The 16,550-nt window shown below is 49.1% G+C and overlaps 1 protein-coding gene across 1 annotated transcript in view; it reads left to right on the top strand.

Annotated features, from left to right (window-relative positions):
* LOC119395016 (Down syndrome cell adhesion molecule-like protein Dscam2) overlaps positions 1-16,550 on the top strand; it is a 132,968-nt gene that overhangs the window by 105,730 nt on the left and 10,688 nt on the right. Inside the window, exons 20-26 of the mRNA XM_037662309.1 lie at positions 2,098-2,269; positions 2,500-2,614; positions 8,377-8,508; positions 9,016-9,308; positions 11,913-12,086; positions 15,216-15,233; positions 15,814-15,924. Coding sequence (XP_037518237.1) covers positions 2,098-2,269; positions 2,500-2,614; positions 8,377-8,508; positions 9,016-9,308; positions 11,913-12,086; positions 15,216-15,233; positions 15,814-15,924 — 1,015 coding nt within the window. The remainder of the gene's footprint in view (positions 1-2,097; positions 2,270-2,499; positions 2,615-8,376; positions 8,509-9,015; positions 9,309-11,912; positions 12,087-15,215; positions 15,234-15,813; positions 15,925-16,550) is intronic.

Raw genomic sequence — 16,550 nt, 5'->3', positions numbered from 1 at the left:
GCGGCTGAAAAGATGACTTAACTGTTCTCGATACAAGTAACCGGTTATAGCCTCCAAATCGGCGCAATGCAATTCCTGAAGCTACATAATATGCAGCTTCTATAATGAGAGTCGCACGTTGTGCCGCTCTTTGACAGGAACCAAATATATTAACAGTCAAAGTGGCTTCACATTGCAGTGTGACCCCCCCCCCCCCCCCCCCCCCTCCGCTTACTGTGAGCGATGCGAGTTGCCGATTGGCACACTTATTTTCGGACTCGAGAAATATCACCCTCATTCGACCTCCTGAATTGAGAAAGTATCGTGTAAATCATTTGAAGCATTTGGAACCGGGTTTAAAATAAAGTATAAATATAATGCAATATCACTGCGGACTCTGAAATGTTCGCGCCATTTCGACATATCATTTTGCCCCGGGTTTCTGAGAATGACATATGGGAGCTTACATATGGAGCTGCGAGAAAGAGCGACCACGCAAAAGTGAACTTGGCCTGATGGGGTACGTTCTCTTGAGAGTCAGTTTTTTGTATCGCACCAAGGAGACTTGCCAGGCCATTGCCGCTATTTCTCGCACTCTTCGACAAATAATCAGTAAACTTGAAGCCCCAAGGTCCAAATCTTGCAAGAAAGAGAGAGAGAGAGAAAGATCAAGCGAAGAACTTTAGTCAGTAAGAGGCATAGTAGGGTACTCTTTTTCTCCTAAGCTGAACTGAAAACTTCATACATGCTTGCAGCAAGCGATTTCAGCTGGCACCGGCTTGTATGTTTCAATTGCGTCGAAGTCTTACAGCTGGCCTTGCGGACCCTTTCTTTTCCTTAAAGAAAAGGGCGTAAATAAATGACCGCCAGTCAAGTCCACTGCCAAAGTTCTTCAAGTTCTTCTTCTTCTTCTTAACAACAAATACTTGCGGGATATCGCAACCACTCCTTATATATAAAGCTCCCTGTATTGCGCCAGCTTCGAAGCATAAACCACTCATTCACGAAACACTGCAGAGAAGCTAAATGGGTAGAAATCGATAAAGCGTTTCATTTGCTTTTGCTCCGAAGTGAGGCGTCAGAAGGCACAAATAAAGAAGCAAGATGTTCCCGACAATAATTTCGCAAATGGTGAGCTTGCGAGAACTCAGATGTGAGAAGGAATCGCATTGTGTACTGGAAACGGCAAGAGAGGGATGGAAGACGCGACAAGTGAACTCGAACGAAAAGACTCTTTTTTCTCTTCTTCACAATCTGTTGGCTAGCTCGGTGCGTTCTCGGCGTCCGTACGCGGTGGCAAAGCAAACTTGGAAACGGTTCTTATCTCGCCCGAGAGCCATGATACAAAGAGAGCAACTGTCGTGTTCGAAATTTCAGCCCCAATGGGATAGTGTGACTCGGCTGGGATGAATGAGCCGAGATTGGCAGTGATCCCCCAGCAGTGGGCGTCGGGTTCTTCCACGGTCCGCTTAGTGAATCGCCATGGCAGTGGCTATGCTAGCGATGCCGGCAGAGATTCCGTAGCGGATCGGAAACGACGACCTTCTAAAAGAAGCTTTGTAAATTGTGCGATAAGCTGCGATATCGTGAGTTGCTCAATGTGTCATTGTCGATCTCAAGGCACTCTGCACTTACGACGATGTGTTTAAGGTCTAACTGCTTTTCTTTTGTTTACTTTTACGCTGCACTCCATGATTCCTGCGGTTCTTGCCAGAGCTTTATTATTAGCGTTCTAAAAGTTGAATGACCATCCCAGCTTGCAACAAAGAAGTTCAGTAGAAGTTGGAGGCTTGAGGGGACCTATATTCTTGAACAGGGTGCAGCGCTAGAGCCAGCGTTTCCACAAGTGGTATTGTCGTCTTCAAGACAGCGACTGCCTACCTTAGCGCATGTACGTGGAAGCTTCGTAGACTCTCCCCCAACCGCAAAGGTGGAGAAAGAGATGGCAAGTGCGAACTAAGCGAACTTAGTTCAGAGGCCCCACAACGACGTCGATCATGCACATTGTTTGGCGCTTTTGGATGGTAACCTTCAAATAAACGGAAAATATGTTTCATTCTCATCAATTTACGTAAAAACATCGTTAGAGTTTGTCACGCGTTTCAAATCCGTGCGCAGCAGGTCTCAGGTGGTGTGCCGGCGCGACCGGTGTCCGTTCCGTCGTCCCAGTTCTGGCACGAGACCCGCGGCTTGCGCACGGGTCAGCGCTACGAGTTCTGGGTGACCGCGTCCACGGGCGCCGGTGAGGGACCGGCTACGCGCATCGTCACCCAGAGTCCGGCCGTACGAGGTGAGAACTCTCCTCTCCTTTCGCTTATATTGTTTTCTACCGCACCGTATCCCTTTAGAAATGTATTCATTCGGTCTAGCCGACGAAACAGGTTTTGAGAATGTCCAGTGTCATAACGCACAAGGCAAATAATACGGACAAGTCAGTGCATGGTGAGCCACTTTCCCCCTTGCTGACCAATTACCGCGCTTGAATCGCTGAGTATATCACAACGTTTCTGTGTTTCGCAGCTCCTGCGCGCATTGCGTCCTTCAGCCGGGAGGTAAGCGTTGCCTTGAAGCAAGACCTGGAGCTTCCCTGCAGGACAGCAGGACAGCCTACTCCAGGGAGGGAGTGGCGGACAAGGTGTGTACATTTCAGCTAGCCCGAATTCTCGCTCCCGTTTCAAAGAACACGCGTCCTATGTTATTTTCCTTGTCCCTGTCGCCGCATCGGGACAAGATCCTATGGTTTCACCCAAGGCAGTTCACGGGAGGATGGAAGTTTGAACACATGGAAAATCCTTGAACACAGGATGTCACTGGAGCCTTGAAGAAAACGAGACGACTTGTCGAAAAGTTGGCTCCAGCGGAACCACCTGTTCAAGGACTTTTCATGCTTTCGCGTGGGAACATTGCGCTAAAAGACACCTTCTAGCGCCTGTCACGTTAGAGGAACGATGGCTGTTACCGCAGTCGCACAGCCCCCATCCTTCGCATTCATGGTGTACGCCGCAAGGAAGCAGATATACAGCGTGCATGGCGGTTGATAGGTGCTCTGATTTTTTTTTCATGCTTTGCGATCATTTAACGACTCCTTTATTCTCCCGAACGGGTCACGTTTCTTCGTGCCGTCACTCTAGTTATCCTCCTCGGCTGATTACTCCTCCTCCCTCCAATAATACGCCCACCTATTCTCCCGCTCACATCTACTCTCTCGTAAGCATCACCCTTTCCTTCATCCAACGTATACTTCCTGGCCTCAAAACGACAAAGGGTGGCGGTTATTACCAGAAAACGTGGCGCAATTACCGCTCGCCTACTATACTCCCTCTCGCATGCTCGGCTCGATTCCGTGCCGCCCGCCTCATAATCTGTCTGTCGTCGTCGTCCTTCTGATCGTTCGTCCAAAAAATGGGAGAGAAGACCTTGCCGTGTCCGTTCCATCTGTGTTGTCCCGCGAATCAGGCGCGTCCATCCTGCGAGAGATGGTCGCTGCCTTCGCCAACGATGAGAGTCAGGCCATTGCGAACGGCCGCGGATGCAAACAACGAATCGGGCAGTGGAGAGGAGAGGGGAGAAGATGGACACCGGCTTCCCTCGTTCCTCGGCATTGTCCGATGTGCGCCCAAGCTCGCAAAGAGGGCTCGCGAGAGCGCTGCGGTAAAGCGCCCGCGGCTTTGGTGCACGGCCCGTGCTGTGTGTTCACCTCGAACAGGCACCCCTATACTCGCCGCCGGCGTATGAACCTTAGGAGCAGGAGCTGAAATCGAGTGCAGGCGGCGGCATTTCGCCCCAAATGGGCAGCGGGACCTTCGGCGCCCTAACCCTGGCTCTCGAAAAACCTGTCCGTATATTTGCGAGCGTGGAAAAAAAAAGATACAGAAAAAGTAGGTGCAGACGTCCAGAGCAATGAATGCCTTTGCTACGCGTCTGATTCAGTCTGAATCAAGCCTCTCTGCGTCTTTCTCTCTCTCTCCCTCTCTCTCTCTCTCTCTTTCCTTTGCCTTTAACGGCATCTCGTTGGATTTGTAGAAGGGCCGCCACTGCCGGCGAATGGCAAGGAAGAAGAGTCGCGGGCATTTTGTAGCATCTGCGTCGCTTTCCTGATCTTTTCCTTTCCGCGGGCTTTCCCTTTACCCGATATACGCTCTCTCAAAAGGGTTCAAGAGTGCGAAATCCCTCGGTCTGTGCGCGCTCGCGATAGCGCCCCGCCGCGGAGGACGGGAAATATACATCACAGGCCATCGCTAAGCAAGCTCTGCGGGAACGGGCTTCAGACTCGCGCCAAATTAATCGAACCTTTTTTCAGGGGGAGTCACTACTTACTTCCTCTGATCTAGCATTTCCGGACGAATGTGCTGATTAAACGCGTTTTTTTTTCCTCGCGACTTTTGTCGCTATATTCGTTAGCGGCTGCAGGATAGTATCCTGCAGTAAGGGTGCAGGTTTAGCATAGAGCCGGAAATTCATGGCAGAACAAGAACGTCACGGAACACAGGCATATAGGCTGAAGGACATGCATGTACAGCTCTAACTGTCTACAATGTTTGCGGCAACAATGCGCATTGCGTAACACAAAAAAAACTTAAGTTACGTGGTTCCAACCTACGATATAATGTACGATTGTTCCAAGCGGACCGAGTTCATTACTAGCATTATAAAGCATAGTCACATCGCTACAAGAGATGAAACACGCGTTTGCAGAAAATACATTACTCCAAGTGCACTAGCACCCACTCTGCGCATTTTGTGTTAACTCGCGTTTCCTGTAACTAGAAGCTTCCCTTAGCGCCGAAGAGGCAGCGGCCGAAATGCCTATCTGGTCATACTTTAGTACTATTTCAGTTCAGTTTTCTTTCCAACATCAATATTGCAGGACGATGTTGTGGTGCTACGAACAATGAGCCACTGAAACATTTCTTTCTTCGTGTTTGCGCAGCACGTGAATAGTACACAATTAACCAGCGAGGTCAGCAAGGAAGTTTTCCTACACGGAAAACGGACTAAGCATCCGCTGATCTGGTTCATGCCAATCCTAGTAATGTTCATAGGAGCTCAACACTTTCGACTATTCCGATGAACGCGAAATGTTTGAGGCCGGCTACTTGGATTTATGGGCACGTTAGAGAACCCTATGTGATCGAAACCTGCGGAGCCCTCCGGCGTGCCTCATAATAATGTCGTAGTTTGGCACGTAAAGCCCCAGCTATTATTAAGGCGAAAACCTTAAAGGCCTCATCCAGGGCGAAATTTGACCGTCGGGTCCGCTGAGTCGAGGACGAGTGATGCAAAAAATCATCACGTGATAACTTCACTGTATAACGTCACGATGCGTCACAGATTGCCAAAATTGGTGACGTCATTATGACGTCATCATGCCGTCATGTCACATGATCAAATCATCACATGACGTAGCTTCGTCAAAGGTGGGTCGAACACGGAGGCAGTGCAAAACCAGGTGAGGTGTCTCCGATCTTCGAGGCAGTGCAAAACCGCGTTAGGTGCAGAAAGCTTTTCGAAGGGTGCGGCAGACTCAATGCATCGACTCAGAGGAAAAGAAGATGGCTTTCGCCTTCGAGTCGTCTTAACGGGACACTAAAGGCAAATGTTAAGTCGACGGTTGATTGTTGAAATGGCGTTCCAGAAACCTCGTAGTGCTTGTTTCGTGCCAATAGAACTGCTTATTTTGAACGAAAATCCGTTTAGTGGTCCGTACAGCGTTAGCGCACTTCAAATCCGCTCGCCTGAAAAGGCCTTCTGACGTAGCAGTTGCTTTGACCAATGTTGCGACCCTTTACTGCCCGGCAGCCGACGCTGTGGTTCCTGCTCTGACGGGCACATTACACAACATCCCATGGACACGGCATTTTGTCGAACTTTCCGTTAGAGCAACTTTCGTGAGCATGCCAGGCACACGCAGCAATACGCGATAACGAAACTACCACTAAGACGCGACAGCGGGAGCGGAGCGCAGCCCTGCGAAGACGGCACTTTTGCCAGCCCGCCAGCGCCGCTCTCCACTGTAACGTCAAGTTCTTTTTTCCGTGAATCAAACAGAAACGCACAAGCAGCATTTTATTGCGTCTTTCAATGCTCGGAATGCTTTTTTTTTATCATAAGTGCTTGAACACCAGTGATTAATTTGTACTCGGGGACTCTTGACGTCATCGCGCTCGTTCCAAAACGTCCCCCTGGTGGCGCATATAGTGTCCTACATTTGCCTTAATTATCGATACTACAGCACTGATGTTTGATAATATTGACGTTTTAGACATTCTCAAACGTTGACCTTCACTCTGACGTACATATTATTTGCCTTTAGTGTCCCTTTAGGTGAATGCATAGGGCATCCTGTGATTTTTGTTGTAATTCATCGTTGCGCTCTTCAGTTTGCCTTTGCTTCGGGGTTGGCTTCAGCACATGTGTTCTTTGTTCCCGTTTTGCGCTTAGTTCCGGTCCCCTGCGGGGAGAGCGACCCGCGTTCGCGTGCTGCCCTCGGGCACCCTGCAATCGAGGCAGCCGAGACAGGTGACGCCACCAACTACACCTGCTACGCGCACCAACCTGTACGGTAGGGACGCTGTCCACTACACTGTCCGAGTGCACGGTAAGCACCCTGGTTGCGTTCTTCTTGCACGCGCTATCTGTCCGCAATCATTTCCTTACGCGTGCAGATGAGTGTGCAGCGAGCGTCGACATATGTTTGTATCTACCACTGCGTGTGCTTGACTAACTTATGCTTTGATGTCACATTAGCGTGACCTTCCGTTAGTACCGACCGTATTAGGGCGGCCATTCTTGTCTATCTAAGCCTATCGCACGTTGGGTGGGTAATATACGTCCTACGTATGTTATGACGGCATTGCGCATTTGCCTATTGATGGTGTTATGACCGGCTGTCGGTGGCGAAGCACTGACCAAGAGAATCGGCGGACGAGGTGTTCTCACGCTGCTAGAACACCTGTATCCTTCCTGGAAACGAAATTCCTGGGACGGCGAGTGACCAACAATGGGCAGAATCTCGGCCTCAAAGTCTGGGACGGCGATGCCGGAGACAATGGTCCACCTGGGCTTGGCTTGGTACGCTGCCGAAGCCACCTGACGGGTATGTTTGGACGGGAGTCTCCGCAACCCTTTCGCTGCGTCGGGAAAAGATCTGCATGGGCAAGCACGAGGAACCTGTTCTGCTTCTCCCCACCTGCGTGTCGACAACCGCCGGACTCTTGCCGCTTCAAGTGTACCATGACCCCTCCGCGACAGTGAAATGGACTGTGCCATGGTGGGAGGTGTCGTGTGTGTGATTGGTGGTCATCAAGAGGGAGGAGCCAAACTGAGGGGTTAAAACGACGGTGCTGAGTGAGAAATGGGGCTCTGAGCCCTCGGTAACAGGCTCATCCAATGCGTTCGTCGCTGAACTCTTTCCTTGTAACTATGTAATTGAGTGTATCAAAAGTGCCAGTAAACTTGTTATTGTTTTCCCATCTTGCTAGCATCAGTTCCTCAACCCGGAGACTCGACTACGCTACCAAACGGAGTCCGGGTACGACGCTGCCCTCTCGTAGCAACAGCATGGTTGCCGATGAGGGACGGATCTAAATACACCGGCACGACAACAGGAGTCAGCGGTAGGATTGATCCAAAACCCGGTCGCAACAACTGGTGATCAGCGCTGGGATCTGAAGCTACAAGCGACAACAACAGTCGGCCTAAGGGATCGCAGCTGTCTGGAAACATCGATCACGTGTGGGTGAGTGCTTGGCTTTTCCTTTGATGTGGACCAGGTTCTAAACGAGGGTTTTAGAACTGGTAGATAACTTTGCCGAGAGACTCAAGGTTACGTACTCTCGGATAGTTATTTTGGAATTAGCGGGCACTCAGAACGATCATGGATTTACGGAAGCTGCAGAAGTCGGACTTGTTGCTGTTATGTGAGGAATTGTCGATCGATACAAAGGGTCTGACACGAAAACCCCTACTCATACAGGCGATTATCGATTTGGAGGCCGATGATGAGGAGCTCTGTGAAGAGTGGGAGGTCGTCAACCAAAAAAAGGAAGAGCAGCTCAGACAGCGAGAAAGAGAGGAACGCCGCGCAGAACTCGAAAGGGAAGAAAAAATGCGTGAGCGTGAAAGAGAGGAACGCCACGCAGAATTCGAAAGAGAGGAAAAGAGGCGTGAGAGTGAAAGAGAGGAAAGGAGGCGTGAGAGTGAAAGAGAGGAAAGGAGGTATGAGTTTGAGCTCCGCAAACTAGAACTTGAATCGAGGTCGAGCAGTAGTCCCCAACAAGCGGTACCTCTTCCAAACAGGGAGGCAGAGTTCAAGATGTCTAGGTACTTGCAGCCATACGCGGTATCAGGGGATATCGGTCTGTATCTGGTGAATTTTGAGCGTACGTGCGAGACTAGGTCGTTTGAGCGAGACACCTGGTCTCAGAGGCTACTTACGGTTCTACCCTGCGAGGCGGCGGAGGTTATTGCGCGACTCAGCAAGGAGGACGCGGACGACTACGAGAAGGTCAAGGCTTGCCTTCTGCGAAAGTACAGACTGAGCGCAGAGGCGTTCAGGCAGAGATTTCGGGGCGCTAAGAAGTCTAGGAGCGAGAGCTATCCCGATTTTCTGTACAACCTGAAAGCGAATTTGATTGAATGGTTAAAGAGCACTGAGTCCTACAAGGACAGGGACGCGGTAGTAGAGAGAATTTTGATGGAACAGTTTTGCAACTGTCTCCCAGAGCAGGAAAGAAATTGGTTACAGGATCGGGGTGACGTAAGTTCTACGATGAAAGCGGCCGAACTCGTCGAGGAGTACGTGTCGCGTAGACAGGGTAACAGCAGCGGGGGAGCTGATGGGAGCTACAAGGCCAATTCAAGTGCAAATAACCATTACAGAAAGCGCTTTTCGAGCTCTCGAAACGAGAAAGACGAAAAAAAAGTTCGTTCTGGCCACTTTCAAAAGAAGGGTGATGGTGAGCAAACTGAAAAAGTGCACAACGTGGAAAAAGCAAAGAATGCTTTTGAAGTTAGGAAGCCACTCACTTGCTACAGATGCAATGAGACGGGTCACATAGCGGTGAACTGCAAAAAAGAAAGGGTGGCGTTTTCGTATGTCAGTGACTGCGAAGAAAACATGAGGTTATTAGAGCCTTACATGCATGACCTGGTTGTGAATGGGAGGCCATGCAAAGTGCTGCGCGACTCGGCGGCAACGATGGATGTTGTCCACCCGTCGTATGTGTCATCATCCGACTACACGGGACAATGCTCGTGGATCCGCCAGGTGGTGGAAGAGCAGAGCGTATGCTTGCCCATTGCAACGGTGGTCATTGAGGGCCCTTTCGGTAAACTAATAACCGAGGCTGCGGTTTCAGGAAAGCTTCCTAAATCATATCCCTACTTGTTCTCAAACAAGTCTGATATGTTATTGCGAGAAAGGGGCATCCTTTTTAGTGACCGGGTAGTACAGGCCTTAACCCGCTCAAAGGCCCGAGAATTGGCAACTCAGCTAACTTCTGAGAATAACGCTAAGGAGGAAACCCGCGACAGAACCGAAGCAGAAGCGAAGGAAAGTAGTTCGGACAACTGCGATAACGAGGCACCCGAGATCGGACAAACAGAGAATGAATCTCACGAACCGCAGAATGAGGGTGGACTTGAGTGTGCGTTACTGCCGCCGGTATCAAACAGTTTCACTTCACTCCTGAGTGGGAACAGAGATAAGTTAGTTACTGAACAGTTAGAAGATCCCACCATTCAAAAGATCAGGGAGCGTCAGAGAACGAGTAAACCCGCCAGGAAAAACATTTCTTTCCAGCTGAGAAATGACGTGTTGTATCGCTTATACAAAGATAAGCGCGGAGTGGAGCGAGACCAGCTGGTCGTTCCCCAGAAGTATCGCGCAGACTTACTGCGACTTTCACATGGCAGTTCGTGGTCGTGTCACCTTGGACACAGAAAAACTAAGCTGAGGCTGTTACAGGAGTATTACTGGCCTGGATGTTTCAAAGACGTGGAGAATTTTGTGCGTTCCTGCGACACATGCCAGCGAGTCGGAAAGGCGCAAGATAAGTGGAAAGCACCTATGGTGCTAGTACCAATTATTACCGAGCCGTTTCAGAGGTTGGTGATAGATGTAGTCGGGCCACTACCTGTGACCAAGACAGGATGTCGTTACATTCTAACTTTGTTATGCCCAGCCACTAAATTTCCAGAGGCGGTAGCGCTGCGTGAGGTAACGTCAAAGAGTGTTGTGGATTCGCTGTTGTCGGTCTTTTCGCGAGTGGGATTTCCTTCCGAGATCCAAAGTGACCAAGGCAGCGTATTCACTAGCGTTCTCACCACCTCCTTCCTTGACCGATGCGGCATAAAAATAGTGCACAGTTCAGTCCATCATCCGCAGAGCAACAGCGTAGAAAGGTGGCACTCCGTCCTTAAGAGCGTCCTTAGAGGACTGTGTTATGAGAACAAGCGAGACTGGGACGAGTGCCTACCAGCAGCACTTTTCGCTTTGAGGTCGGTACCCCATGAATCCACTGGCTTTAGCCCCGCTGAGTTGGTTTACGGAAGATCACTGCGCTCGCCTTTGCGAATGGTGCGTGAAGCGTGGGAAGGGCACGGAGAAGACCCTACAGTGGTAGAGTTCGTTCTGAATTTGCTGGAGCGGTTATATAACGCTAAAGAACTTGTGGAGGCCAGCATGAAGTCAGCCCAGGCTCGATCCAAAGTCTACTATGATAGGACAGCCCGTCAACGAACTTTCCGTGTCGGCGACAGGGTGATGTTGCTAAAGACGTCAAAGCAGAATAGGCTCGAAGTGCAGTGGGAAGGACCCGCTGATGTAGTTGCAAAACTGTCCGACACCAATTACGTAAAGAGGTGCGCATTTATCATTGCAACTTAATGAAGCCTTACGTGCAAAGCGAGGCAGTAGTGAACATGACACTGAACGTTCCTGAAGAGATGGAGGACAACTTTGTTTGTTTAAGCGAAAGGAGGGGTAGCGCTAAAGAACTTCTTAGGAAAACTGAGGAGATAGAGGAACTACAGGAATCTCAGTTGTCCGAGCTCGGCAAACTAATAACGGAGTTTGATGACTGCTTCGTCGACAGGCCTGGCCGAACGGACTTGGCTGAGCACGACATTGAGTTGACCTCCGAGGAACCCGTGAGGTCAGATTGTTATCGATTATCTCCACGACAGAGAGGTATTCTAGATAAAGAAGTCAAGCGCATGCTCGAATTAGGAGTAATTAAGCCCTCAGAGAGCGAATACGCTTCTCCTATGATCTTGGTGGAGGCTCCGGGCAAAGAGCCGAGGCCCGTAGTAGACTATCGGAAGTTAAATGCTATCACAAAGGACCAGGTGTATCCAATTCCTAACATTGAAGAGAGGGTGGAACAGGTCAGTCGAGCAGCCTATGTGACTACGCTAGACCTTACTAGAGGTTACTGGCAAGTGCCGCTCACGGAGCGAGCCAGCAGATACGCGGCTTTCGTCACCCCAACGGGCAGCTATCAACCCACTATGATGAGCTTCGGGCTCAAAAATGCCCCATTTTGCTTCTCGCGCCTTATGGATAGGGTTCTAAAGGGCTGTGAGGCATTTGCCGTGCCTTACTTGGATGACATTGCGGTTTTCCTCCGAGTCATGGACAGATCATTTGGTGCACTTAAGAGAGGTGTTTCGGCCGGTTGCGTCAAGCAGGGCTTACCGTAAAGGCTGAGAAGTGTTGTCTTGCGAGAGCAACCGTAGACTATTTAGGTCACAACGTAGGTCAAGGTTTCAGGAAACCTAGTGAGATTAAGATGACCGCAGTAGCCGACTATCCGCGACCAAAGACAAAGACGGACGTTAGGGCATTTTGGGGCTCACTGGGTATTACAACCATTACATCCGAGATTATTCCACCTTGGCAAGCCCCTTGACCGATGCTCTCCGCGGTACAGAACCGACGAACGTAGTCTGGGATGAAAAGAAGGAAGCCGCCTTCTTAAGCCTGAAGGCGGTACTGATTGGCCGTCCGGTTTTGCGAGCTCCCGATTACGACCGAGAGTTCACGGTCCAGTGTGATGCGAGTGATCGAGGCCTAGGTGCTGTTCTATGTCAGAAGGACGACGAGGGTAATGAACATCCCGTGCTCTACCTGAGCCGAAAATTGAGCTCTCGTGAGATGGCGTACTGCGCTTCAGAAAAGGAGTGCGCTTGCATTGTGTGGGCCATTCATAAATTGCAATGTTATCTCGGAGGCGCCAAGTTCACCGTAGAGACGGACCATTGTCCCCTTACCTGGCTGCAAACCGCGACATCAAAGAACAGTCGCCTTCTGAGGTGGAGTTTGATTCTTCAACAATATCATTTCGACATTAAGTATAAGAAGGGCAAATTGAATGGAAACGCTGACGCGCTTAGCCGCTCTTTCTAAGCGATTCTGAGGTGCTCTTCCGAATGTCTCGAAATTGATATTTGAGGGTTTTTTTTTCTTTTTTTTCGTGCAACTATTTGTTTGATAGAGTAATGTAGCACGTTTGGCTTCTCAGCATAAGTGAGTCCTGAGAGTTTTGAGTGTCAGCTTTTCGTATAAAGCTAATAATGAAAATTTGTTTACCAACCCTCTTTTGGCCTGGTTTGCTCGGAGGCGGCCGAGTGCTTGCTCTGCATGTGGTTGAGTTTCAGAGAGGCCGCTGAATTTGGGTTGCAACTGACCAGACAATGCTTCAAGCGAAGACGAGCTTTGGACATTCAACGGTGGCGAATTTCGTCGACCCTTCGAGCAGCAGCGATGGCTGCTACCCTCCGTTTCTCCACTGGCGAGGGAGGAGGCTGTTATGACTGGCTGTCGGTGGCGAAGCACTGACCAAGAGAATCGGCGGACGAGGTGTTCTCACGCTGCTAGAACACCTGTATCCTTCCTGGAAACGAAATTCCTGGGACGGCGAGTAACCAACAATGGGCAGAATCTCGGCCTCAAAGTCTGGGACGGCGATGCCGGAGACAATGGTCCACCTGGGCTTGGCTTGGTACGCTGCCGAAGCCACCTGACGGGTATGTTTGGACGGGAGTCTCCGCAACCCTTTCGCTGCGTCGGGAAAAGATCTGCATGGGCAAGCACGAGGAACCTGTTCTGCTTCTCCCCACCTGCGTGTCGACAACCGCCGGACTCTTGCCGCTTCAAGTGTGCCATGACCCCTCCGCGACAGTGAAATGGACTGTGCCATGGTGGGAGGTGTCGTGTGTGTGATTGGTGGTCATCAAGAGGGAGGAGCCAAACTGAGGGGTTAAAACGACGGTGCTGAGTGAGAAATGGGGCTCTGAGCCCTCGGTAACAGGCTCATCCAATGCGTTCGTCGCTGAACTCTTTCCTTGTAACTATGTAATTGAGTGTATCAAAAGTGCCAGTAAACTTGTTATTGTTTTCCCATCTTGCTAGCATCAGTTCCTCAACCCGGAGACTCGACTACGCTACCAAACGGAGTCCGGGTACGACGCTGCCCTCTCGTAGCAACAGCATGGTTGCCGATGAGGGACGGATCTAAATACACCGGCACGACAACAGGAGTCAGCGGTAGGATTGATCCAAAAACCCGGTCGCAACAATGGTTACCTGTAAGAATCAGTGGCGGCATAAACAAAGTGACTCAACTTGAATAGACCAGTGCACTTAAGGATTGGTTTAATTTGTGTTCCTTCAACGTCGCCGACATATACTTTATTCACTACGTTAAAACAGATTCCTACCATCATTACAACTGCGGATGCATCTGAAATGGCTTTTTCATATCTGAAATAGCTTTTCAGTTCAAATAACTTCAAATAGGATGTTGCTGAAATAGTTTTTTTAATCTAAAATAAATTCAGATAGGATGCATCTGAAACTACTATTAAAACAAGGCTCATCCCTCCGTCATAGGAATCGGTATAACACGAAAGTGAAACGTGTCGTCACGGAAGTAGTTTGTTTATATTGTATTGGTATATCAAAGCTTATACAATGTCTACTGTTATTTGGCACATATAGCACCGCTTGATATGGACGCATCGCACTGACGTTGACGCCTAGTGGCACACCGATGACTAACGCCTATGATCATGATTCAACCCTTGCGGTAGCTGAAGTTCTTAACATATACGTGGACACCGCATATAGTGAATCCCACGCAAAGATGGCATCAACAAGCACAGAGTTAACACTGATACTCGATATGCACTCCTTCAACGCGTCGTGAAATGCAAAGAGAAACGCTACGCGTGTCGTGTATTCCCTCTATAGCCTGGCCATTACTTCTCAAAGGGCGAGCGGGTAACGCGGTGCGACAGCCAGGGGAGCGTCAGACAGTTCTTTTTTTCGATATGGATGGATGCTATGAGTGAGGCTTGGCCTAAAGCCGCCACCTCACGGTGTGTTAAAGCGTTGACGAAATTAAGCTTATATTGGAAACGCGCCGAATGGGACGGTCGTAGCAACGGCGTGTTCTTTTTTTTTTTCGAGCCTGGTGGCACAGATGTAACCGCCCCGTTGTAAAGGGGAGGCTCATAGCATCCATCCATCCATCCATCCATCCATCCATCCATCCATCCATCCATCCATCCATCCATCCATTCATCCATCCAAGAGCACTGTGAGAGGAAAGTGAAAGATAAAAGCTGCGTTCATGCAACCTCCGTAATGTGTTTGGCGGTAGTTCAGTGGGCTAAACGCCCACCAGCCATAGTCGCTGACCGAGAGGTGATGGGTTCAACTCCCGTCGACGGAACTTTTCTTATAGTTATTTTTTCTTTGCCATCTGATGGCGTTAATTTTTCTGACGTACTTCCGTGACGTAAATACATCATGAAAGTCTTGGTGGACCTGGCATAAAACACTTTCGTGTTAAAAAGCTTAAACTAGACGATCGTTTCTGTGTTGTTGTGGGTCTTATCTTAATAGCTTTTACAGCTTTTACAATTTACTCCAGATTGTAAAGTATTTAAAAGAATATCTAATAAATCTAAATGTGATATTAGTTCTTTACACGTTCTGGACCTTAAGCCGGTTCACTTCGCGCCGCCTTAGCATGTCGGGCGCAAAACTCGCGGCGCTTTGAGTGAAAATGAAAGACAACTGTTCACTGACATACCGAAACACGAAGTAGATAGCAAAACTGAGGCTATTACGCATTGCTATTAGTGTTAATAATTGTGCTTGGAAAAACTTAAACCAGTGTAATCTTATATCTGCAGTGTGTTTATTTCCTTTTTCTTATTTTTTGCAGTGAACATATCGCAGAAATGTGAGTACACTTTTTTATTTAATTCGTTGATAACGCTCCCGACGAATAAGGACAGCCGTCAACCTGTAGGAGAGAGTATTGTTTGTACAAGAAGGGTACTGCTAAGCAAAGTTTGCTTAACGAATTAATGCCTTTTATCAAATAAACAAAACTAAACATAATATAAGTGGCAATAATATCGGTTAATCCCAATACGACGTGCTCAAAGGTATATACCGCGAGATCAAGTGTTACAATCTATGGCCACTATGAAACCACTTTTCCCTCGATATCGACGGTAACGTAGGCGTATTGACCAGAACTCGAAATCTACTCCACTTAGTTACGGCGCCATCTCAAGAAATCTACCCCACGTTTTTTTCTCTTTTTTTCCTTTTTTTAAATTCCAGGAGTGGCTAGCAATAACCCTGTATGTCACCCTTTCATTTTTTTTCTAAGTGATAGCTCAAGCTCCCATATCCCTTTGATGGTGACAGGCATTCATATTATGACGGCCCCGCAATACTACGGGAACTGCACGCAATTATGTTGCGCTGATATATTGTCTCCACAAACAGCGACTTTCTTATCGCATTCGCAGCACCTCGGAGACCTGCCTCCGTGAGCGTGCTGTCGACAACGTCAAATAGTATCACGCTGGGATGGCTCAACAGAAACACCGCCAAGGGAGCGCACGTGCCCAAGGTCAAAGGTAAGAAGGGTGAACTGAGAAGAACACCTCAGTGTTGGATCACGCAAGGGTCACGCACAACCACGACTGCGCACCGTCGCCAACCGTCCAAAGTGCGAAGTGGCGATCAAAGCTCGCGTCCCACTGAGGTGTTCTTCTGAGTCACGGCCACCAATATCAAAGGTTATGCTTTTGTGTGATACCGATTCCTATGACGGAGGGATCAGCCATCTTTTTTTTTGCATAAATTGGGGGACCCTTAAGCTTCGCCTTTAAGAATTCAACGCGACAGCGATAATCCGCACGCACGCACACACACTATCGCTAGCCCGCCTTTCGCTTCTCGGTGGAGACCTGAACTGTGCCGCAAGGAGGAGGAGGAGGGAAATGAAGGAAAGGCAGGAAGGTTAACCATACGCCTGTCCGGTTTGCTATCCTACGCTAAGGAAAGGGTATTAAGGGAGGTAAAGAAAGATAGAAAGAAGGGAACGTACAAAAAAAATTCGGCAGATCCCACGTACCGTGGGAGTCGATGTTATGCGAAGCATGCGGCAGGAGGGGGACTGTGGCGTAACTTTTTTACTGAGCGACACGTTACAAAATGACGCTAAAGATTTGTATAAATTTTATACCCACAGATATACATG

This window comes from Rhipicephalus sanguineus, chromosome 5 (genome assembly GCF_013339695.2).
Source record: "Rhipicephalus sanguineus isolate Rsan-2018 chromosome 5, BIME_Rsan_1.4, whole genome shotgun sequence".
NCBI classification, from domain to species: Eukaryota; Metazoa; Arthropoda; class Arachnida; order Ixodida; family Ixodidae; genus Rhipicephalus; species Rhipicephalus sanguineus.
This window is presented reverse-complemented; position numbering and strand designations above follow the sequence as displayed.